The 25538-nt window shown below is 33.7% G+C and overlaps 1 protein-coding gene and 1 long non-coding RNA gene across 10 annotated transcripts in view; one reads left to right on the plus strand and one right to left on the minus strand.

Annotated features, from left to right (window-relative positions):
* STPG2 (sperm tail PG-rich repeat containing 2) overlaps positions 1-25538 on the plus strand; it is an 846203-nt gene that overhangs the window by 93778 nt on the left and 726887 nt on the right. For all 9 annotated transcript variants that reach the window (XR_013168349.1, XM_077142787.1, XM_077142790.1 and 6 more), the window contains 2 exons: positions 13667-13779; positions 16867-16978. Coding sequence is in view for 8 of the 9 variants with exons in the window: in XM_077142787.1 (XP_076998902.1) it covers positions 13667-13779; positions 16867-16978 (225 nt within the window). In the remaining variant the exon portion in view is untranslated. The remainder of the gene's footprint in view (positions 1-13666; positions 13780-16866; positions 16979-25538) is intronic.
* On the minus strand, positions 10987-25506 carry LOC143668154 (uncharacterized). The gene is made up of 3 exons (XR_013168350.1): positions 25383-25506; positions 11739-12045; positions 10987-11279 (listed from the first exon to the last, which is right to left on the minus strand). It is a non-coding gene; the product is annotated as an uncharacterized LOC143668154 (long non-coding RNA).

The following is a 25538-nucleotide window of genomic DNA, read 5'->3' on the forward strand; positions in this document are numbered from 1 at the left end:
TTTCATATGCTTCAGGGTTCTTTTTTTCTTACTGCTGCATAATGTTCCATCATATGTATATAACACATTTTGTTTAGCCCCTCATCAGTTGATGGGCACTTGGATTACTTCCATCTTTTGGCACTTGTGAACAATGCTGCTATGAGCATTGGTGTGCAAATGTCTGTTTGTGCCACTGCTTTCAGTTTTCTGGGTATATACCAAGTAGTGATATTGCTGGGTTATTGGCCAACTCGATACTTAGTTTTTTAAGGAGCCACCAAACTGTCTTCCATAGCAGCTGTACCATTATACATCCCCACCAGCAGTGCATAAGTTTTCCAATTTCTCCACGTCTTCTTGGACATTTGTACCATTTGTTTAATAGCAGCCATTCTTATAGGTATGAGGTGGCATTTCATTGTAGTCTTGATCTGCATTTCCCTTATTGCTAATGAAAATGAACATCTCTTCATGTACTTTTTAGCTATCTATATTTATTCTTCAGAAATATGTATTTCATATCATTAGCCCATTTATAATTGGGTTGTTTGTTCTTTTTCTGTTGAGTTGTAACATTTATTGATGTATACAGGATATCAAGCATTTATCTGAAATGTGATTTCCAAAAATTTTCTCCCATTGAGTTGGATGCCTTTTTATCTTTTTGATAAAGTCCTCTGAAGTGCAGAAGTTCTTTGTTTTGAGGATTTCCCATTTAATTATTTTTTCCTTCATTGCTTGTGCTTTGGGTGTAAAGTTTAAGAAACTACCTCCTGTTTCTAGGTCTTGGAGATGTTTCCATATATTTTCTTCTAGGAGTTTTATGGTACTAATTCTTCTATTTAGGTGTTTGATCCACTTTGAGTTATTTTTTTGTTTACATGTAAAGTAAGGGTCCACTTTCATTCTTCTGGCTATTGATGTCCAATTCTTCCATGCCCATTTATTGAAAAGACTGTTTTGTCCCAGTTCAGTGGATTTGGGGGCCTTGTTGAAGACCAATTGCCCATAGATTTGTGGTTTATCTCCATAGTCTCTATTTTATTCCATTGGTCAATACTCCTATCTTCGTGCCAGTATCATGTTGTTTTGACCATTCTGGCTTTGTAATAAGCTTCAAAATCAGAAAGTGTTAGTCCTCCCACTTCGTTCTTCTTTTCTAGGGTATTTTTAGCTATTTGAGATCTCATTCCTTTTCAAATGAATTTGACAACCAAGTTTTCCATGTCTTAAGTAGGTTGTAGGAATTTTAATTGGTATTGCATTAAATCTGTAGATTAACTTGAGTAGAACTGATATTTTAATGACATTTAAACTTCCTGTCTAAGAGCAGGAAATGTCTTTCCACCTATTTAGATCTTTAATTTTTTTTAGCAATGTTTTATAATTTTCTTTTTATGGGTCCTTTATGTCTCTTTTTAAGTTTAATCCCAGATACTTGATTTTTTCAGTTGCTATTTTGAATGGATTTTTCCCTTAATTTTCTCCTCAGTTAGGTCATTGCTTGTGTATAGAAACAATACTGATTTTTGCACATTAATCTTGTATCCCACCCCTTTGCTGAGTTTGTTTATTAGCTCAAGTAACTTTGTTATAGATTTCTTAGGATTTTCCATATACAGTATAAAGTCATCTGCAAATATTGAAAGTTTTTTACTTCTTCCTTTCTGATTTGGATGCTTTTTATTTCTTTTTCTTGCCTGATTGCCCTAGCTAAAACTCTAGTACAATGTTGAATAATAGAGGTGACAGTGGCCATCTTTGTCTTGTTCCTGATCTTAGGGAGAAGACTTTCAGTTTTTCCCTACTGAGTCTCTCCCTGTTGAGTATGATGCTGGCTATGAATGTTTCATATATGCCCTTTATCATATTATGAAGGTTTTCTTGATACACTGTTTGTTTAAGAGTGCATTATTTAATCTCCATTTATTTGTGAAGGTTCTGCTTTGGTGGTTTTTGATTTCCAGGTTCATTCCATTGTGATCAGAGAAAGTGCTTGGAATTGTTTTGATCTTTTAAAATTTATGAAGACTTGTGTTTTACCCTAGCGGATGATCTATCCTGGACAATGTTCCATGAACACTAGAGAAGAATGTATAACCTGATGCTTTGGGGTGTAACAATCTATACATATCTGTTAAGTCTAATTCATTTATCACATTGTTTAGGTTCTCTATTTCCTTATTGAGCCTCTGTCTTATTGTTCTATCTATACAGAAGAGTGATGTATTAAAGTCTTCCACTATTATTGTTGAAATGTCTATTGCTTCTTTCATTTTTGCCACGGTTTGCCTCATGTGAATTGGCGCTCCTTGATTGGAGGTATAAACATTTATGATTATTATTTCTTCTTGGAGAATTGTCCCTTTTATTAATATATGCATCTTTCCTTGTCTCTTATGACATCTTTATATCTAGACTATTTTTCTTGATATTAGTATAGCTTCTCCTATTTTCTTTTGTTTACAGCTTGCATGGAACATCTTTTACTGTCCCTTCACTTTCAATCTATTTGTATTCTTGGAGCTAAGATGAGTTCTCTTGTAAGCAGCATATAGATTGATCATGTTTTTTAATCCATTCTGCCAATCTGTATTTTTAATTGTTGAGTTTATTCTGTTAACATTCAAATTTATCATTGTAAAGTTAATTCTTGAATCTACCATCTTATCCTTTGGCTTTTATTTTCAGATCCATATATTCTTTTCCCTCTCTCTTTTTATCCTTTAAATTACCCTTACTGATACTCTTCAATTCTGCATCCTTTTCCAGACCTCCCTTTCCTGTCTTTTTTTTCATCTAACAAGATTCCCTTTAACATTTTTTTGTAGGGCAGGTCTTTTGTTAACAAATTCTCTCAGCATTTGTCTGACTGAGAAAATTTTAATCTCTCCCTCAGTTTTAAAGGAAAACTTTGCTGGTTAAAGAATTCTTGGCTAGAAGCCTTTCTCTTTCAGAATCCTAAATATATCATCCCACTGCCTTCTCAACTCCGTGGTGCCTGTTGAGTAGTCTGAACTTAGTCTTATGTGGCTTCCCTTGTGTGTGGTGAATCACTTTTCCCTTGCCATTTTCAGTAATTTCAGTACTTTCTGCTTTTCTTTAGCTTTTAAGAGTCTGATTAGTATGTGTCTTGGAGTAGGGCTATTTGGATTTATTGTATTGGTGGTTCATTGGGCTTCTTTGATTTGAATATTTTTGTTTTTCATAAGGGTTGGGAAGTTTCCCCCAATTATCTCCTCAGCTAATCTTCCTATCCCTTTACTCTTCTCTTCTCCTTCTGGGACTCTGATGATTCTTATATTAGCACGCTTCATGTTGTCATCACTTCCTTGAGATCAAATTCAAATTTTTCCAACTTTTTAGCTGTTTTTTTCCTTTTGTGTGTTCAAATTCAATTGTCCTGTCCTGTAGTTCATTTATTTTTTCTTTTGCCTCTTCAAATCTTCTGTTGTGTGCATATTTTTAATTTGCTCTACAGTATCTTTCATCTCTGCGATACCACTATTTTTCTACTTATTCTTTCAAATTTTTCTTTATGGTTTTGGTCTCTTTTTGATGTACTTTATGTCATTAGCCAACCCATTAAATTTATTTAGGAGAGTTGCATGAATATCTATGATTAGTTGTTCCAATGTCTGTGAGCCCTCTGGTGTTTTAATTTGGTCATATGGTTGGGCCATATTTAGTTGCATCTTCATATGCTTTGTGATTTTTTTTTGTTGACTTTGAGGCCTTTGATTATTTTGATAGGGTTATATTGAAAGTTGATTTCCCACAGTTGTCTGAGGTTTTATGTCTGCTTGGCTTTACATTGAAGGTCTCCTTTTGCACTTGATTCATCCAGAATCCCTGCCAAACCAAGACCCAGACCTCAGACAGGGGTGCAACTCTACCTGAGGATCTATTTGAAAGTAGATGAAGGCAATTTGCAGGACCTGCAGTTTAGGTTTCTTCCCAAAAGATGGCAATCTTGGGCATCCCCTCCCCCTTAGGCCTACCTCTCCTCAACTGCAGCAGCCAGGTGAGCCTGGATGGAGATCCCATAAAATTCCAGGCAGTTCTGCTGGCCCTGATGTGCTTTGAAAGCTACCAACCCCAGGGCTGAGGGGTTGGTAGTCGGAACCTCAGTAGGTATTCTGCTTGTGGGCCTGACGGGACTAGTGGTTCCTTATCTCCCACTTGGAATGACCTTGAGCTAGGGACTGGGTATATCAGCTGCCCCTGACCACAGCCAACCTAGAAATGTCTCCCAATTATGTATGGTGCAGGGTGCAGTGTGGGGACATGGGGTGTGAGGTGAGGTACAGGATGTGGGGAGTGTGGGTGCAGGGTATGGGGTGTGGTGTGTATGACACGTGGTGTGGCACAGGGCACAGTCCATGGGGAGTGCAGGAGCAGAGGTGTGAGGTTTGGGGCAGGGTAGCAGAGGGTGTGGCATGGCTGGGGTGGGTGTGGGGCAGGGTGTGATGTGGGGGCATGGGTCAAGGCATGGCCAGGGGGCTGTGAAGCACAGGTTGTGGTGCAGGGGCATGGGTGCATGGGATGTGGTTAGGGTGGGACACAGGGCTGTACAGAGGGCCACGAGGTGCATGGGACATTGGTCCCAGGGAGGGGGGGTGCAAGGGCATGGGGCATGGGGCATGACACATGTGGGCACTGGAGAACCTGGCAGGGTGCTGGGTATGGCATGGCTTGATTCCTCATCCCACCTCCCTGTCTGTCCTCCTAGGCTTCTGGTCTCATAAGGAAGGGGGAGTGGTAGGTTCTGTATACTAGTTGGATGGTCCTTATAAGTAGGGAAAGCAAGTTTACTGGCTTTTGGGTTTCCCAAGGGAGTTCCGGGTTCTGGATCTGAGGGGGACTGACATCTCAAGATAGTTGTGAGTTCAGGCACTTTCCTGGGGGTGACTTCTTGTCCCTGCTGGAGTCTCAATCAAGCCCACTCATCCAGTTTTCTGTGTCCCAATTCCTCAGCTTTTTCATCCAGGATTTTCCTATATAGTGTGGAATACCCTCTCAGGTCACTCCCAACCTGAAACTGCCATCCTGGTAATTTTTCTGTCACTTCTCTAGTTGTTCCTTGGAGCAGGGATGAGCTCAGCCTATCCTATTCCTCTGTCTTCCCAGAAAACAGTTTGCCTTTGGCTTTTGACATTAGGATTGATATATGTCCAGATGTGTATCTCTTTGTGTATATTGTCTTTAGAGTTTTTTGAGTTTCTCATATGTATAGATTAATGTTTTTCATGAAATTTGGGAAGTTTTCACTATTATTATTTCAATGTCTGCCCCCATCCCCTTCTCTCCTTCAGGGATTCCCATTATATAGATATATGTTGGTATGCTTGATGGAGTCCCACAGGATTCTGAGGCTCTGTTTATTTTTCTTCATCTGTTTTTCTTTCTTTCTTTTTTTTTTTTTTTTTTACCTTGGACTAGTGAATATCAGTTGACTTGTCTCAAGCTCACTGACTCCTTTTTTTTTTTTTTTTTTTTACCAGTTTGATGTTCTGTTGAGCCCTTAAAGTGAATTTTTTTTTTATTATTGTACTTTTCAATTTCAGTGTTTTTGGTTGTTTCTTTTTTTTTTTTAAAATAATTTCTGTCTCTTTATTTTCTCTATTTGGTGTGACAGAATTATAATATTTTCCTTTGCTTCTTTCAATATAGTTTTGTTCTGTTCTTTGAACATATTTAAAATAGCTGATTTAAAGTCTTAGTAAGTCAACATCCTGACTGCTTTAGGGATATGACTGCTTCTTTTCTTTTGTATAGGTTTTATTTTCTTATTCTTTGCATGTCTCATATATTTTTTTAGAAACTGGGCATTTTAAATAATATAGCCTGGCAAGTCTAGAAATCATCCTCATGCCCCCCCTTCCCACTCTCCAGGGCTTGCTTTTATTGTTTTTTGTTTCCTTAGTGATTTTGTGAGTTTCCTCTAAACTCTGTATTCTTTGTCACATCTGTCCAATGAAGTTTCAGCCTTGTTCCTTGAGATGTCAGCTAATGATTGGATAGAGATTTCCTTAAATTCCTTAAATCAGTAAACTCCCCAACCTTTGCTGAGGTGCTCTGTATGTATGTTGGCACATGTAGGCAGTTCACAAATCTGCCTTAGCCTTCACTTCCTGTTTTTGTAGGGATTCACAGCCAGTTAGAGGTAAGAGCTTTTCACCTTCTCATATCTTTCTAGGGCATGCACACAGCCCTAGGCATGCATATAGCCCTATGCATACCTTTGGCCATCCAAGATTTCTGGGAATATGTGGAAGTTTTTAGAAACCCACTATATATATCCCATTCTCAATGTTTTCCTTGAAGTTTTTTGGTTAGCTTCTTTGTTCTAACAGTTGTTAATGCCTCAGGGAACTGTGATGTTAAACAAACAAAATATCCATACAACATTACCCCAGGAAAATGGCTGTTTACACTGAATGATGTTTGAGCATCAAGATAAAGACAAACTCTGTAAATGGGAGTTTAAAGGGTATTTCCAAACAATTCAACTAATGCAGTTTTCCGTGAATGGTGATTTTGGGGTGCTGCAAAGCTGGTCTATTCCTTGCCTCTAGACTACTGGTTTTTAATATGATTGTAGGGCTGTTGGTTTTCAGGGCTGCCAGCATCTAGGGGAATGAGGATGAGAACAGGACAAGTTAGAATACCACAAAGCTTGCTGTTCTTACAAAGGCTTTACCATTTTTCTTGAACAAATGCTTCTTGATTGTTTCAAGTCTTTGGTTAATTTTCAGAGTTCTGAAAAAGTTCATTTTGATAAATTTGTTGGTGTTCTCATTGCTTTTTGATGAGCAGATTTTCAAAGGCCCTTCTGAGTTTTTAAACTGTCAAAATCTTACAGATTCTAGAAATTGTTTAGCATTTTTCCTTGGAACTTTAATTGAAGCTGAATTCCCACTGAGCCAAAGTTTTTCTTATTCAGTTTGGAGCTTAAATGTAAAATACTGGGTTCTGTCTAATGAAGTAGGGACATCTTTGAATACTTGAATGACCTGAAGTATTTGGGTACCCTTGCACACTGAGCATCTAAATAACTTCATTTTCTTGCTCATGATCTTTTTTCAGTGGGTGTGATGATCTTGCCCAATAGGTTCATTCTGTGGGACTATGGTATGATTTTATCATGGATCCAACAATTCTCTGCAATGCCAAATAAAGGAAAAGAGGAGATATACATAGACATAATTGAAGGAATTGTTTGGATTAGATAATTGTAGTAGAATCCAGAAGAGAATATAGATTTAGTGGGTGTATTATCAAGAAGAGGAGTGCTGTTTGATTTTATTAATTTGATTCCTTATGGACTGTGCTAGAAATGATGTTTTTGGTACTCAAAAATAGATAATAGGCATATGTTTTTAGATCTTGATGAACTGCTGCATGCTGTAAAATTTATAAAGAAGCAGATTACGTCTTGTAAATTGGAGAGTAAGAAAATTGTGAGTTATAGACATGTGTCTTTATCACACCCTGAGAATGCCTATTTCTTTCTAACCATAGGATATTTTGTTCCAAGAATATTTCATTCCTTAGCTCTATGCCATGATAAATCCATCATCATGATTTCTCTTCACTAACAGACTGTGGCAAATATATTAGATATTTAAATAAGATATGATTAATAGAACATGAGATGAATTCCATAAAAATTACAGTAAGGTTCATAGAAATCCTGTGATCTGATATCAGGGTATTCTCCCCAAGGTGAAGAACAAATTATAAGAGGTAGTGTGATGGAGCTTGACTGTTACTGGACAAAGGCTCTGGATTCTTTTTCCCTAACATGCTCAATAACCAATTCCTGAATACTGGGGTTTCAAAGAGAGAAAGAGTTTACTACTAGGCATGTAGTAGGACAGCAGATGTCTTATTAGCTCAAAATCTGTCTCCCAGAACTACAGTCATTCTGATAGTTTTATTAGAGAAAAAGATGGGCAGGGTTTAGGATAATGAGCACAGTGGTCCCAGATGATATAATTATAAGCGATCTAGTTATCAAGAATGTACAGATTGATTACGTGCTTAGTCACAGAATATACATAAGAAAATGGCAGAATGAGATTTAGGTAACTTGTAGGTTAAAGTCTTAAGCTACTATACATGTCTAAAGGCAGGCCCACTTTGGTTAGATCCTGTCTCAGTTATCAAGATAACTTTGGTCATGTGGAGTGTTAGTTCTGGACTGTCCCAGGACCCTTTATTAATAAACCTTAGGGGTTGTCTTTAGTGATTACAAGACTCTAAGGTTGAAAAACTGGATAATTGTGTACAAATGAAGGTTAGTCACAAGGTTTTTACAATCACAGGGGCAGAACATGAGGGCTATATAATCATTATCAGAGATCAAGGCAGATGTACTATAATTTAGAGATTTCAGGTATTTCCCTGTCTATTTCACTATACCAGAACGCAAAAAAGAATATCTATATAATGATTCAATAATCAAAATTTTCCCTTAAATCCTGATTTCTCAGTTACACGACTACCTGATTTTTTTCTTAGCTCCACCATTTAATAGTTATTTGTCCTTGGCCAAGTCACTTAACCTCTTTATGACTCAGTTTCCTTGTATAAAATAGGAGGATAATAATAGTATACTGCTCATAGCCTGATATGAAAATCAAATGAGTCATGTAAAATACTTAGAATAGTTCTGTACACATAATAAATACTGTATGATTATTTATTACTGTACCTTATATTCCCTCCTACTAAGAAAGATGAAAAAATATACTCAATATACAATCATACATAAAGCAAAGTGGCTAATTTTACCATTAATTAATCAGAATTTGGGATTAGTAAATTTTGGATTAATTTGCAATTTGCAAATTTGATGAAGTGCAAAACCTTTATATGGATTAATGTGTTTGGGAAAACACTTTAATCTTGTATATAGGAATTAATATGTATTTTCCACAATAGTCATTGACCTTTGACCTCAGTTTAAATAATAAATCTTAGTAAATCTCAGAAAGTAATTTTTGCCACAAATTATATATTTTATATATATTATTTCTTTGTTTCAGAATAATATATTGTGTATTAGAAAGTCAGAATAATTCCTCTAAGTTTCCCTAGATGTACAAAATTTCTTTCACATATTAATAAGCATTATTTTCACATATAAAACTTGATTTCTTTCTAGCTAATCACTCATAGCAGACGGAAATAATAATGAGAAAATTCATTTTACACTTTTAATAGGTCCAATTTATTTGATAACCCATTTTAGTAATTATTGAATCAATCCTATTTGCATTTATTAGAATTAAAATCTAAATCAATTTTAAGAAAACCTTTAGTGAAAACATAGATTTACATATAAATTAAAGATATGCTTCTTAATAGTCAAGAAGTTTGCATTTGAATTGTGTTGTGATTTTATAAACTCCCCATCTTGTGTTTGAAGAAAGAACTGGATTTAGGGAGGCAAAGTTTAGCAGCTGAAGGGTTTATTTCCTCCTGCAGAAAAGCACAGATTCTTCACAGACCACTGTGGAATTGATTCTGTAGTAGTGTTAATTCAAATTGTATCCAATTTCCTGTTAAATCTCTGTAGCTCTTTAGCTGCTTCTCAAGGTAATATTACATGCGCTTTCAATTTAAAGATGAGAATATTATTAGAAAACAAAGAAAATAATCCAACAGATGGGGAATTATTGTAGTTCTTCCCTGAAGTAGTGAATAACATTTGCTGAAGAACTCATATATCACTTATATATAGAAGCAACCTTGGAACTGAGGCATGTAAAATGCTAGCCAACAATTGATAAAAGCTTAGCTAGCTATTCTGTACAGAAAAATTTTATATATAAATTTTATGCAAAACATTTTGTATTAATAAATTTGGTATCTTCTTTTTTTTTTTCAGAAGACTCCTGGGAACCATCAAAAAATCTACTTTTCAGAGGTGGATTTTTAAAGTAAATTTTGTGGTTGCAATTTTTTGCAGTGATGACATATTTGCTAATGATAACATGCTGGGAACTACCTGCATTGCCACACTGGAAAGCAGCCCATTAGTGTTTTAATTCATGCATTTTGGAACTTTTAATGCTTCATAAATTCTGTTTCATGTTTAATTATGGAAAAGACATGGGGGAAAAATTACAAAGCCCCTCTTCATTTGTTTCATTGTCAATGGGCGTGGTAGTCAGTAATTCATCTTCAAGTTATATTGCAGCATTCACCTAAAACAATGCAGCTCCATGCTGAGTTTGCTTCTATTAAGTCATATTTTATTTGCTAATGACTTTACAAGTTGACAGTGTGACCTTGAAGTTGGTATTGTCAACATTTCTTGACATAAAGCGTGTGTGGTTTAGAGTTGAGTGCATCAATTTATTCTTCATATTGTGTCTGTATTTTTGAAAGGCTTTTAAATTTATTTTCAGATAGAACATTTTTCTGAGTAATGTAGAATTAGTGAGAGGGTTACTGAGGATTTTGCTAATGGCTTTAATGATATATATATTTCTTTCTACTGGAACACCTTTAAAATCATTAAATATTTGAACCACAAAATTTCAGTAATACAAATTCACATGAAGAAAGCTTCTCATATATAATTCTGAATAAGGTCTTAAATTGCTATGTAAAGAGAATTAGTATAAAACTTTAACATGATATTCTTTTAGGCTATAAAATACCATATGAAAGATTGTTTTTATCACAATGCTTTATTTTAAAATAGTGATTTTTAAAAATAAAAGTGTAAGCTATTTTAAATTAATATATTGGATATGTTCCCTCATGAAATATATACAATATTTACTATGTCCAGTATGGCTTATATGATATTAGAATAGAGTTCTACATTTGTGCACTTCGCTGCCTATTATGGTTATGATGGTAGAACAAATTAGCAGAATTCTGAAATTCTGCTTTATTTCTGAGTAAAAACGAAGTACAATATAAATGGAAAATTTGCTATTTCTGGCATCAAAACTACATATATACTTACAATCCATGGCTCTATTAGGTAATTCCTTTTTGAGAAGTGGTCTAGAACACTTACTTTAGCAAAACAGAATTGCTTTTCTTGGTACTATCTCTTCTCGTGAGGCTCTGTTGGGTGCAGCAGTCTCTGGAGTTGCCACTCTCTCTCTACAGGTAGGGCAGCTTTTCAGCTTTTCTTCTGGATGCTGTGGTTTCTCCCAGTCTTACTCTAGTGGCATCTGCTGTTCTGCCAGACATGTCAGGCTTTGCTATTTTTTTGTCTTCCTCTACTAGGGAATATAGCCTTTGTCTTTGCTTCTTCTTTTGTATCCCTGTTAGAAGTTTCAAAGGAGAGTTGCAGAGATTGGTGGGGCAACTCTTTCAAGTTTTATGTATAGCCCTGCTCCTTCTAGGAACTATAGGGTTTGGGATTGGGATATATGTTATCAATTAGACAACTTACTTGTCTTAATAATAATAATAATAATAATAACAATATCAACTTACTTTGATATAATGCTTTATAGGGACTGTATCACTCTTGGTATTAAAGCTGAATGCATAGTAAAAAGAGAGAATACCTCTCTGCCTTTGTGTTATAATTCATTTGAAAGGGTCTGCATATGAATAATCCAAGCATATTGAGACCATTTATAGGGCTGGAAATATGACTATAGGAAATAGGATTAATCCTTTTATTTATGTAACACAAGTTTTTCCAAGCTTCTTTGATTGGAAGTACAAAAAAGAGCTATAATAATGACAATAACTCAAATATCAATGGTTCTTACCTTCACCTATTGATGTAGAGAACCTCCAGCCTTTTGTCAAGTCCTCTTCCCAGGTATTTCTAGAAGTCCTCAGTGGCTCTCTCAGTTGTGTTCCCAAACAAGACTATTTCCCCTAAATATAGTTCTTGTTCCACTAGGCACTTCCGTCTTTTGCCAGATGGTGTGCTCTGTTGGGCATTTCCATCAATACACTTTATCACAGCTTATGCTGCCTGATGAGCTTGGGTGAAGTTGGGGAAGGGATAATGCCCTTCTCTCTTTGCATTCTACAGTATTAGATGAGTCCAAAAGTGGCACTGATTTCTACCTGGGTGGGTCAGGTAAGGGTTTAAATTCAGCATTTTGAATTGAAATTATGCTTTTTTCAATACCATTGCCAATTATATTGCTTATGATGGTAACTGAGAGAGATTAGTTCTACTGCTCTAGAAGAGTAAGAATCACCTAGAACAATGGAAACAGTTTTATGCAAACTATAAGTTTATGCTATAGGCATTTTATTCAGTATTAATAATTTTAATAATGTAAGCTTGTTTTGGAACTTGTTTTTTTACAAATGTAAATTAAATGTTTTTACAAATGTAAATTAAAAATAAGTTAAATAGACTAGAGTTTACCTTCTACTATCAATTAAAAATGTTATTTAAAAAATTCTTAAATGATTGTCAACTTAGAACATATTATGTTGAAGAAGAGAATTTCTGTAAAAGAAGCTATTGTCCTTATGCTATACATTATTTTATTAGTTTCTGATGAAACCAAGTACTTTAACATCACTAAAGTAAAGTTTTTAATGATTAATATCTAATTTGAACACTTATCTTAGTGAATATAAAAGAAAGATGAGTGTTGAAATCTCATGTTACAAATTATTCCTTTGCCATTAAAAGACCAATCGTGACCCCGGGTTTTGATAGCATTAATGATGAAATGAAGAGAGGCAGTGTTTAATTTTGTTGTTAATTATTTGTAACTCCATAATATTTACATGAATATATTATAGTTTAAAATACCAGGTGTATCTCTTTGCTAAAGCTTCTGGAATGCAATATATCAGAAATGGGTTGGCTTTTACAAAGGGGATTTATTAGGTTACAAATTTACAGTTCTAAGGCCATAAAAATGTCCAAATAAGGTATCAAGAGGGAGATACCATCTTTGGGGAAAGGACTCTGGCATCTGGGGTTCCTTTGTCACATGGGAAAGTACATGGTGATGTCTGCGGTCCTTCTTTCCAAAATGTCTCTGAGCTTCTGTGGTCCTTGCTTATTTCTCCCAGGGAAGTTCTGTCTCTGACCTCTCTCCAAATGTCTCTGCCTTTTATCCTATCATTAAGGACCCCAGCAAGGGTATTAAGACCCATCTTGAATGGGCTGGGTCACCTCTCCATGGAAACAACCTAAGCAAAAGATCCCACTCACAATAGGTCTGCACCCACAGGGATGGATTAGAAGAACATAGGCTTTTCTGCAGTACATAACAGATTCAAACCAGCATACCAGGTAATTAGAAGTTATCTAATGTCTGCTGGTGATGTTTACACTTTCTCATTTGTTTAAATTATGGTCATTTTAATAGGACCTTCTATTCTAGATCATACAGTGCCCTGTATTTTCTTAAATGAGTATTTTTCATTGCTCTTAAAGTTTTGGATTGCTGACCTTACTGCCAAAAGCAAAGCTATTCATATTGGCTGAGAATATTCTAGAGTATGAGACACTTTTCATGGAATCCTGACTGTAGAATCATGAGTGATCTGGGACATGGCAGTGATAACTTGGCTTGCACTCTATCAAAGAAGATTTTAGCATTAGCCAGTAGAACCCCCTTGACTGAGGCTATCATCCTTGCATTAGATTCAGATCTAAGAAAAGTTAAACATCATATCATGACTCAAACTATATCTCATCCTCACTTTCCTTTTTTAGGATGTTTTTAGTGCAACTTCGAAATACAAAGGGATACATTTTGGCAACTCTTCGGGAAGACAAGAGCTACCTAAAAAGTCGGGGCCTGGTCCTGGACAGTATGATATAGTCCAGTAAGTAAAAAGTAATGTATATAAAGTAATACTTTAATGTAGTTCTTGAATATAAGTATTCTAATAATTCAGATTAGACTATGTTGGAAGGAAAAGAAAAATCAGTATGGAAAGATCCAAGAAGTATTATATTTTGGAGACAAATAAATAAAAGCTATTTCTTATGAGCCAGATCATGTGCTACCTGCTTTACCTGTATATCTCATTTAATCTTCACAACAACTCTATGTATAGTTACTATTATTATATCTATTTTATCAGTGAAAAAATCCAAGAATCCCAGAGGATGAGTAACATATTCAGGATCATACAGCTATTAAGTGGCAGAACTCTGCTTTAACTGAGGCATGTTTGTTTATAAAGCCAGTGTTTCTGAGTACTAAAATAGATCTGTCTTTAGACATAAAATAGATAAGAGGTCAGAGAAAATGTAAAAGGATGTGACCCTGGCTCTAGTCTCCATTCCTCTCATTACATGATGTATTTAGAAGACATTTTCAGTTAGAGGCAGAGCTATAACATTAGGTTGGGGGTAACCTAATAACCTAATGGAATAACCTAATGGAATCCTGACTGTAGAATCATGAATGATATGGGACATGGCAGTGATAACTTGGCTTGTACTCTATCAAAGAGTTTTAACTAGTAAATATTTTAACTAGTAAATGAAGTTTTAACTAGTAAATATTTTTATGACAAAATAACTCTTTCAATCTTTATTTTCTTCTACTTCTACAGTAAGACCTTATAATGAACCTTATAATGAAAGGCAAAATTGAATAACAAATACTATGTTGTCCTCAGAATCTCCCACTCCTTCTGATGATTAAATTTACTTAAAGAGACCAGCTTTTCTGCTTGATTCTTTCTCTCTCATAGGATGAGCTTTCTCCCAAGAAGCCCCATAGTGGTTACACATCCAATTAATTGCCAGGCAGAAACAGAGATAACTGTATACCAGCAGTGGACATAGTTTAGGCTCAAATGTGGACACATTCATTGAACATTGTTTGAATTCATGTCACATGCATGCCAGGACTGAATTTAGTAGCAGAATAAAAATAATTAAGCATAGTTCTCATTTTTTGGGACTTTATACTCTGCTTCACCGTCCTTTTTACTCTTTCACTATCCTAATATGCAAAATACATCTTGTATTTACATTGTCATACTAGTTATGCTAGAACTTTAATATATGTATATAACAATAAATTCTAAATTTAGGAATATAAGTTTTTTAAGAATTAATTCTTAATTCTTCCAAAGCAGATAAGGTCTATAGAATGTTTTAACTCAATTATGCATTTCTTAACATATGCTTTATTATTTAATATTTTAGTCCTGTCCTTTTCTTCTTCCAGATTGATTTGCTAATTAAGTATTAATTTCACTTACATTGAGGTATAATTAATGTAACTTAAATGAACCCTTTTTCAGATATATAGTTCTATGATGATTGCCTTTCGTACATTCCACTACACCTCTAACTAAGTCACCCAGCCATAATCAGGACTCCTTCTAATCAGTATTGCTCTGATTTTTCATGGTGGTTTTCTCCTTTCAGTTCTTTCTACTTCTCAAATTTTCTTCTCCTCCTATTCTCCCCCCTACTTTTTTAAACTGTTGCTTTCTTTCTCTTTTTTTTTATTTCCCTTATTCCTCCTATTCTTGTTTGTACTTTTACTTTTACTTCCATGAATGTACTCATTTAGACTGCTTTTCTACTGCTTCAGTGATTTCACTGTTTCCATAATCTATCTACTCTTTGATATGGCTGTCTTTACTGTATCTTTTATTTGAAATTGTCTTAGTTCCTTCTGGAAATTAATATTTCCTACTCTTTCATTCTTTTTTTGAACTTTTTGTTTTTGTGATTGAGTTAGAATTATTCTCAGAGACTTGATATAGTATAGAGGTGGAGATACTTGGCCACCCTAAATAGAAAGATGAATTTATAGATTTCTTTTTGGAAAGACACAGACCTAAATGCCATGTAACAATTCTTATATCCCAATTGTAAATTTCTTATCTATAAGCCCATTTAAGGTTTGAAAACAAGTTCATTTCTTGAAGTTTTTGAGACTAAAAATCAGTGAAGAAGTCAGTATTTAACAGCGAACAAGGTTGTTGATGGTATATTTAAATCACAGCAATGCAGAGCCAAGAAAATAATGGCAATTGTAGTAAGCTTTTGTTTTTTTAATATTTTTCTTTTATTTGTTTTTAAATCTTCTTTTGTTCAGTATAGTTTGTTAGAAATGTTGAATGTGATAGATTTCTTTGGAATTCCGCGTTAGAAATAGAAAAAATAGCAGTTTAGTCAGTATAACTGTAATTTTTGTAATATTAATAGTTAATAGTTATTGTGTGCTTTTCAGGGCCATGTATAGCACTAAGCATTTAACAGATATTATGTACTTTAATCATTTCCATCTAGAGAATTGGCTATTACTCTTTCCAAGTCCAGAAGAAGAAGCTGAGACTGAGAGAAGTTAGGTGGTTTGCATTAAGTCACACAACTAGTAGGTGACATTGCTGGGATCTGACTCCAAAGCTTGGGCTCTTAATCACTGTTCATTTAGTTTCTAACATTTTCTTGAGATTGTCTAAATTCTCTAAAAAAAAATAAGCTTCTTTTTCATAGTCATATAGCTTTTTCTATGACCTTTTCCTGATTGTTTTATGACATAAATAGCATGGAGTGATTTTCCCCCATATTTTAGCAATAGTTGAAATACTGAGGGTTTTGGAATTTAAAGGCCTTTTCTGGTAAATAGAATACACAGGAAACTTTTTGTTAACTTTGTATTACATTTCATGATGCAAATCCCATTTCCTGTAATCTTTTTGCAGTTAAAATTAGAATAAGTTTATAATAATGTTCTGAATAGGAAAAAGTAAAACTAACCAATATTAATGAATGCTCTTAAAATTTAGAACATATTGGTCTAATACACCTAGATGATCTTATTATTGCATACTTTTTTTCTTAATAATTTAGGAAATATAAAATATTCTCTTTGCTTATTAAACATTGTTTTTACTTGAAAATGAGAACTCCTCAATATCTCTCTGAATTTTCTAAAGGGAAAAGGTATCACATTATGAAAATGTTAACATCAAAAAAGAACAACAGAAAACTTATTGCTCATTTCTCCCACGTTTTTATGAAGTAATAGTATTGCAGGAAGAAAAAAAGGTAAGTAGAAAAGTAGCTATTTCCTATACTTTCTAGTTTTTAAGATCATTGAATCCTTTGATCTTGAAATTAGAGTACCCTTAGATCTACTGTGCCTGGTATCTAGTTATCACTCAATGAATGTGGAAGGACCTGTCTTTAATATTTCTGTCAAGTGATTACATCTCTGCTTGTACACTCTGTGATAAGTAATTCACTACTTCTACTTGCTTCAGTAGTGGACAACTTTATTTCTTAAAATGTTCTTAAACTGACCTAGATTTACCTCATCATGTCTACTCATCATTCCCCTTTTCCTATGACAATTTCCCAAACTTCCTTTGAATCTTTTTTGGTAAAGATAAATGTCCTCAGTATCTTTCCTCTCATTATTTGACTCCAAGGTAATGTACTTTCCTTTGAAATCATGTAGGGATGTTCTTCAGTTTGTGAATATCCATTTTTAAAAAAATGATATATAGATCTAAACATGAAATTCTGATTATGATCTGATTAGTGCACTTAAGATTTTCATCTTCCTTGTTCTGGATAGTGTATGCTTATTAATATAAAACTCCAAATCCCATTAACATTTCTTTGTAGCCATATTTCAGTTTATTCAGATGAGACTTATAGCCAAATAAAATCCTGAGTTTCTCTTTCAATATCTGATTATACTTAAACTAAATGCTTGGAAAATGTTAGTTTCTAACATTTTCTTGAGGTTGTCTAAATTGGAGGCTAAAGAATGAAAAATTTAAAATCCACTTAGAGGTAAGATTCTCAGTTGAAAAACCAGTAACTATTTCAGTGCGAGTTTTCTACTGTGTTTGATTTCCTTTGACTTCCCCTGAGTATTAGCAATGACAAGTATTGTTTAGAGAAATATTAGAAAAAGACATAACAGATATATAATACAATTATTTTTATAGAATAGTATTATAAATCTCAAAATAGATAAAATATATTAGTTTAGAGTAAGTAGAATTTAATAGACAAAATTATTTTAAAATATACTCAGGAAAACATGAAAAAAGCCTTTGGTGTCTTATTAGGGTTTTTTTAATTAATAGAATTTATTTTAGAGGTAATCTTGCTTTGAATGTCAGTAGAAATATGTAAAACTTAAAGTCAAAGCTTTATTTTCTGTTTAAGTCGACTTTTGTAATGGAAAACTTTCTCCTTGGATTTTTAGAAATCTTACTACTAAGTTATTTTAAAGCCTTCTTTCATAGTGATACCTCATATTTTTCAAAGGGAGAAAGAAGTTTATATTAGATGATTTTTAAAGTAATATCATGGTATGTTTATATTGCTTTATTTAAATCTGCTATAGAGAATTCTATAGTCAGAGATAATTTTATTTGAAATTGTAGGATGGTTAATATATTAACCTGAAGAAGATTTATAATTGATTCAATAGAATATATTTCTTATATTTATCATCAGTGCATTTTTTTAATATTATTTTTCTTATTAACTGTAAAATCACTTGATTGCTTGTTCTGAACATGGGGACTGTTCATGATGGTAAATATTTACCATCGTATCTGTAGTGTTTAACACAATACTAGAACATGGTAAGGGCTTGGTTAGCACTTATTTAATAAATAAGCACATTTCCTTTTTTTTTTTAAAAAAAACAAAAACATCATTTTATATCTTACAGAGATACTTAAGGTTTTTAAACACATAATATTTTCTGCATTTGTATAAAGATCTTAATATTTTGACATTTTAACTTTCCAGTTCTCTTTCAGGAAAATACTTTATGAATCTGACAGTCTTCTCTCTTCAGATACGTCTACCATTAGTTTTTTGTTTTCCTCTTGTATTCTTTTCTGTTTACAACTATTATACATTGTGTACCAAAATATTACCTCAGTATTATCCTATTATATATCATTGTTATTTGCTACACATTGAAAAACTCTGAAGATTATGAATGGTAATATGAGAAATCTTGGTGTGTGTTGGGGTGGGTAGGGGAAAGATGTGAACACTAAAAAGCTGAATATTTGATTGCTTTTTGGTGTTTCCTTTTCTGGTAAGATTTAATATACAGTTTAAATTTGAGAACATATTTAATGGTAATTCATTTCTGATTATGTATATGCTTTGAAATATATTTTAAAAATATTTTTGAGTTTATTCAAGAATGGGTTTATCTACTGTAACTATATGTAATGTGCTTCTTTTTCTTTCAAAAATTAACTCAGTGAGGGTGCACGGGTGGTTCAGTGGTAGAATGCATACCTTTCATGCAGGAGACCCAGGTTCGATTCCCAGGCCATGCACCCCAAACGCCACCCCCCCAAAAAAATAGAAAAAATTAACTCTGTGAGAACAATTCTGATAAATTAGAATCCTGAGGTATTAAAGATAATTTATTAATTTAAGCAGGCAATGTGAAAGTATTGGCATATTCTGCATATTTAGTATATGAAATTAATAAATGCTTTGTATAAAATTAAGATTTCTGCAACAACTTTTTCCATCAGAGTATCCTGAAACTGAAGGAATAATGTTTGCTCTCTTTACCCTATAGAGATAAAAACAGTAAGGAATTAGATTTAATGAGCTAGTTGCAATATTGGAACATTTTTGCATATAGCATTTATCAATACTTCATTCTGTCACAGCAAACTTTTTTATGACATAGAAATATATCATTTGAATTTTGAGGTAATGAGGGAAAATGAACTGTTTTCCATTTCCTAAATTTCAAATTTATTTGCTTATATAATGCTAAATGGAGTTCATTACTCATTATTGTGACATATGGAATCATTAAATTTTCTGTTATTCTGTGTTCAAAACTAAATGCTGATACTTTATACATATTGTACACATTTATTCACTTCTTTAATGGTGACAATTATTTTTGCAAATTATACCGTTGAAGAACAGAAGGGATCTCTTTTCATGAGGGTATCCACCAAAAGAATGTAAAGAAATTTAGATACTGATGTTATAAGCTCAATGGTTGTTGTGCTAAAGCTCCTTTCTTTTAGCCTTAACAAATTCAAGCAGAAGCCCTGAAGCAAATTCTCTTCAGGATAACTATATGGTTAACAGTAACTACAGCAGTGCAAATGATTATCTGCTGATATGGGGACATGATTAAGAAGTATGAACTTTAGAATGGGGACTCAAGGATTTATTTATGGAACATGGGCTATGTATTACATATAAGGGGAATGTAAGCCTGAAGATTAGTCTGGAAAAATATTTTGGAGGATCCCAAATGCCAGGCAAAGAAGTACTGAAGTTATAGACAATAAGGGCTCATTGAATGTATTTGATCAGAAGATATTTGAGTATGCTCCAAGAAGATTAATCAGGCAGTAATAAAATATGATGGAGAGGAGAGTCTAGCTGGATTCCTTTAGTAGTCAGGTGAGAAATAATTAAACCCTTATTAGAGTGATGTTAGTGGAAATGAAGATAAAGGGAGAATCATGAGGTTACAGAGGTAGAATGACCAGTCATGGCAGCTGATTGTGTGTGTGTGTGTAGATTGTTGAGTGAGAAAAGGCAGAGATGACATATAAGTGACATAAATTGGGTGACTATGCCATGAGCAGAGATGGTAATTAAAGAAGGATGAGCAGGCTAAGCAGGGAAAATGATGATTGAACTTTCTGACATTTGAATATGGGGAAATTTGTTATCAGAGAGTTGGAAATTTAAAAATAGAATTATTGCTAGAGATAGAGATTTGGAAGCCATCCTCATGAAGGTGATGGTTGAAGTGATAAGATGGCTATAGAAGACAAATAGAGATGAGAAAAAACTTCAGAGCAGAACTTTGGGGAACACCGGAATTTAGAGAGTGAGAAATGGTAAATGAACCAGGGAAAAAATAGAGAAGTAGGAAGAGAGTTAGGGGAGTTTAGATACCAAAGAAGGTCAGAGATTCAAAAAGGAGAGGGTATGGAAATATATTTATTTTTAAAGAAAGATGGTCACAAATTATGAAATGGAAAAAGTAGAATATGATTTCATTTGTTTAACTATGTAAATATATGTCCATGTATTCATGGTGAAATGTTTATATTGACTAACTCAAAGTAATGAGAGTACGAGGGATTTAAAGATCTCCTTTTCTGCTTAGTTGAGTTTTCTATTGTTCTAAATGAATATGTAATGTAATATAAAGAGGCATAATGAAATTGGAAGAAATTTTGTACAAAAAGAGATGGTGGAGAAGAATACAGGTTAAAACAGGGCTCTGTGTTTAATTAAAGAGATCATTTGTAAGTATTGAGACAGCAATTTTGATAACAGATGAAAGTTATATTTCATGGAATGAGGATTTGGGGCTATGCTGCAGAAGCACTGAATATATATTAATAGTACTCTTTTTAGATGTTTGGTGGGAATGGAAGGAAAGAAATGAGGTGATAGATTGAGAGGATAGCAGAATGGAGGCATTTTATTTTTGGAGTGTTACACATTCTTAGAATAGTTGGAGGATCCAATGGAAATAAAGGAGTTGCAGAAATACGTAGTTGATATAGTTAGTAATTTTCATGAGCAGATAATAAGCAAAAGAATCCAAGGCATAAACAGCTGGTTATATTGGAAAGGAGAAGAAATACCTTTTTTTCTAGGAATAGGAAAAAAATTGTGCAGGGGTCAGGAAGCTTTTTGTAAAGGGTCAAATAGTAAGCATTTGACTTTATGGTCCATACAGTCTCTTTTACAACTACTCAACTACTATTGTAGTGTGAAAGGAACCATAGACAATATGTAAACAAATAGTGTTCCACTACAACTTCATTTTCAAAAGCAGACAGTAGTAGGCTAGATTTGGCTTACAGGCCATCGTTTCCTGACCCATAAAAGAGAAATTGTGTAGTATGTGGTAGATAGTCAATAATTTTATTTGGATGACCTATATTGTTTTAATGACATTATGCAACGAGATCTTCTCCAGAGAATGTGGAAAGATATGGGTTCAGCACTTGAGAAAAATGGAAAATACATCATGAGAATATGACAAGGAGTTAATTGAGATAAATAAAGAGTTGCAGGTCAGCAAAAAGAGCTTCTATTTGATAGAGGCCAGTATAAGCTTGCTATTGACAATATCAAGGGAAGAGTGTTTTGTGCAGCTATATACAGTGTTGGAGTTTGACTATGTAGAGGGATGAAAGAAATCGAGAGGGGCTTGATGTAAAAATGAAGATCAATTGGATGTGGGCAGGAGAGAGGAAAAAGAAGAGGCTAATGGATAGGAAGTTCTGGTAATCAAAGGTAAACTTTAGAGTTCTGTAGCACTGAGAAGAAACTGTTTTTAGTCACAATAAAATTCTGAGAATCTTGTGCCTATATGTGACATGGAGACTGATTTAGTGATCAGGTAGTAAAAGAATTGTAAAATTGTTGAAGTTCTGTTTAGGAAGTTCTAATAGTCATTGCTACCATACTGCTCCTGCATCAAGCTGCGCTTGGATAAAGGTTGGTTAACCCTGTGCCTTGGTACTTTTCTGACTGTAGTCTAGGAAATGAGGCACAGGTTTTCTTTCTGAATCTTAAACCTACCTGGTATAGCTTACCCCACTTCCAACCCACAACTCAACACTCAGCCCTAAGATTGTTTTATGGTTGAATAATATTCCATTGTGTCTAGAGACATTTTGTTTACCTATTCATTATTTAGACATATGGGTCGTCTTTTTGGTTATAATAAATAATGCTGCTATGAACATTCATGTACAAGTCTTTGTGTGGTCATATATTTTTATTTCTCTTGGGAATATATAGAGGAGTAAAATTGCTGGGTTTGTGGCAATTCTATATTTAACTTTTTGCACAACTATCAAACTATCTTCCAAAGTGACTACACCATTTTACATTCCCACTAGCAATGTATGAGTGGATTCTCACTTCTCTATATCATTGCCAACCCTTGTCATTATCTTCTTATATATAGCCATCCTAATGGGTGTGAAGTGCTATCTATTGTGATTTTGATTTCTATTTTCCTAATGGCTAATGATGTTGAGCCTCTTCATGTGCTTATTGGGCATTTGTATATCTTCCTTGGAGAAATGTTCATTCAAATCACTTGCCTGTTTTAAAAGTTGATTTATTTATCTAATTTATTTGTTTATTTATTTATCTTTTTTTATTGAGTTGTAAGATTTATTTGTGTGATTTGCTTTTGTCTGAACTTATGATGAATTTGAACATTCTTACTTGTATATGGACCTTTTATATGTTTATTTAAAATCTTACTTAAACCACAAGTTTTTAGAGGATTAGAATCTTGCATTCTGCTTGTTTTTCTTGGTATCCCTAGAGTTAGAGGAATGAGGTATATAATGTTTAAAACTATTTTTGAATGAGTCAATTCATTACAAATCTGAAAACAAGCTGTTTTATTTTAAATTCAAGTTTAGTGGAAGAATTCCCATTTACCTTATTGCCTTACAAAAATTAGTAGAATAAGTTCCAAAGCAATAAAATAATTTAAAAACTAAGTGCTATAATATCTTTGGATTTAAGCATTTCCTGAGTATATAACAAAATGACAGATAATGAGATACTATAAATATAGTATTTTAATGCATACTGTTTATCATAATTATCCTTAAGATCTATTTAAATCTATTGCATACCTAGTGTGTTTTAATTCATTTTTTGAGTAATATGGTATTTAATCTACTGAGAATTTCTGTTAAAAACACACATGCTGTTTTATTCATCCTGAATATTTTCTAAATGAGAATGGTTTGCCTTTCATTATAAAAAAATCATTTAAGTGTCTTCCTTAATGTTAATGTAGTCTTCAGGAAAGCTGATTGATATAAAATATGTAAAATTGTTTCTATTGACATATTTTGATTTGGCAAAGTAAAATTTATGAAGTTGCTGTATTGTTTTTTATCAGTTTAAAAAATGGAGAAAAATTCACTAGATGGCGCCAATAATTTGGATCTTAAGTGACATAAACCCTTATTCATTTCCCATAACTATTTAAACAGGCTTAAACATTATGTGGGAAGATATGAACATTTACTTTGTAGTTCTGTTGAGCAAAACCAAATGTGAAATTTTAGTTCTTTTGAAAGTTCCAACTGATGGAAATAACTTTGAACATGTACGTAAAAATATTTAAATTCTGGTTGTAAATGGAGTCATAGATCTGTTTTTTTTTTCTCATTTATCTTGATAAATTTATTAAAATTGTTAGAATTTAAAAGTTTTATTTTAAAGGATAATTTGTGAGCTTGATTTTTCTTTTCTGTGGAAAAGATATAAAATAAATAAAGCATTCTTTGAATTTCTCATGGTTGGGTGGTGAGAGGTTCAGGCTTTGAGATCAGACTGCATTCAATTCTTGCTCCATCACATACTATCTGTGTAATCTTGTGTAAGTTCTTTCACTATTCTAAGCTCAATATCCTTCCCTATAAATCTCTAAAATATGAAAAGGAATAGCTACAAAAAGGTTATTGTAAGAATCCAAGTGTCTGACAGTAATGCTTACTAAATGATATCTATTATTATTAACTCATTTAATGAACATTGATACCTCCTATATTCTGAGAATAGAAAGATGATGATTAAGACAAAGCATCTTGTATCTAGGAGTTCACATTTTGGTGGAAGATCCAAATGCATAAATGATTATACAATGAGATCCAAAGCCTTTAAAGGGGAATCTGACTGATTATGCTTGGGAGGAAGCAGGACATTCTTGAACATATTTGTAATTTCAGAAAGATAGGACAGTCAGCCGTGAGTCAGGTGCATGGGATGTGGGGGAAAGGAAGATAGGGAGATGTCACGAGGTGATGCATGGTGGGTAACATAGTAAATGCCTGTAGTAAAAAAGTGAAGATGAGAACAGAGATGAATGATAAGTGACAGATAATTTAGGTCTTAGTGTTGACTTTACATAGAGATTAATTTGAGTTGGGAGGATGAGCAAGAGGAAAGTCATGAGGATGAAATCTAGATTTCTGAGAATACTAGATGAATTTTTTTTTATAGAGAGGTGGAAAGATTATAGAAAGTGTGCCACATTGTGTGTGTGTGCGCAGGTGCATTTAGTTCATATTTTAAGCATCTATTTGCTGTATAGGCAGAGTTGTTTGTAGGCAGTCAGAAAATAGAAAAATCTAGATTGAAGATTTAGGAATCAGTCTTTGGGTTAAATGAGATAATCCACAGGGAGTGAGGGTTGAACCTAGGATTTAAAGCATTTAATACTGAAGTGGAGGAAGGGGAAACTAAGAAAGAAACAAAGAAGGAGGATTGAAAATGGCAGGAATAGAATGAGGAAGAGGTGACTTTGCAGGAGCTAGTGGAGGAGTAAATTTCAAAAAGTAGTAGTCAACTGTATTATATAGATAGGTTAATAAAGATGAGAACTGAAAATTATCCACTGAACATTGCAGGATTTTGATACCATTTGGTTCTTTAGCAAAGCAGTCTGGTGGATTGGGTTGAAGACAGCAGATGGCAGTGGACTGAAGAATGAATGGTTGCTTAAGAAGAGGACCTTATGATAATCTGCTCATTCCTTGAGGAAACTTGCCTGAAATGGAAGGCAAAGATAAGCTTG

Source organism: Tamandua tetradactyla, chromosome 24, assembly GCF_023851605.1.
Source record: "Tamandua tetradactyla isolate mTamTet1 chromosome 24, mTamTet1.pri, whole genome shotgun sequence".
Taxonomy (NCBI): Eukaryota; Metazoa; Chordata; class Mammalia; order Pilosa; family Myrmecophagidae; genus Tamandua; species Tamandua tetradactyla.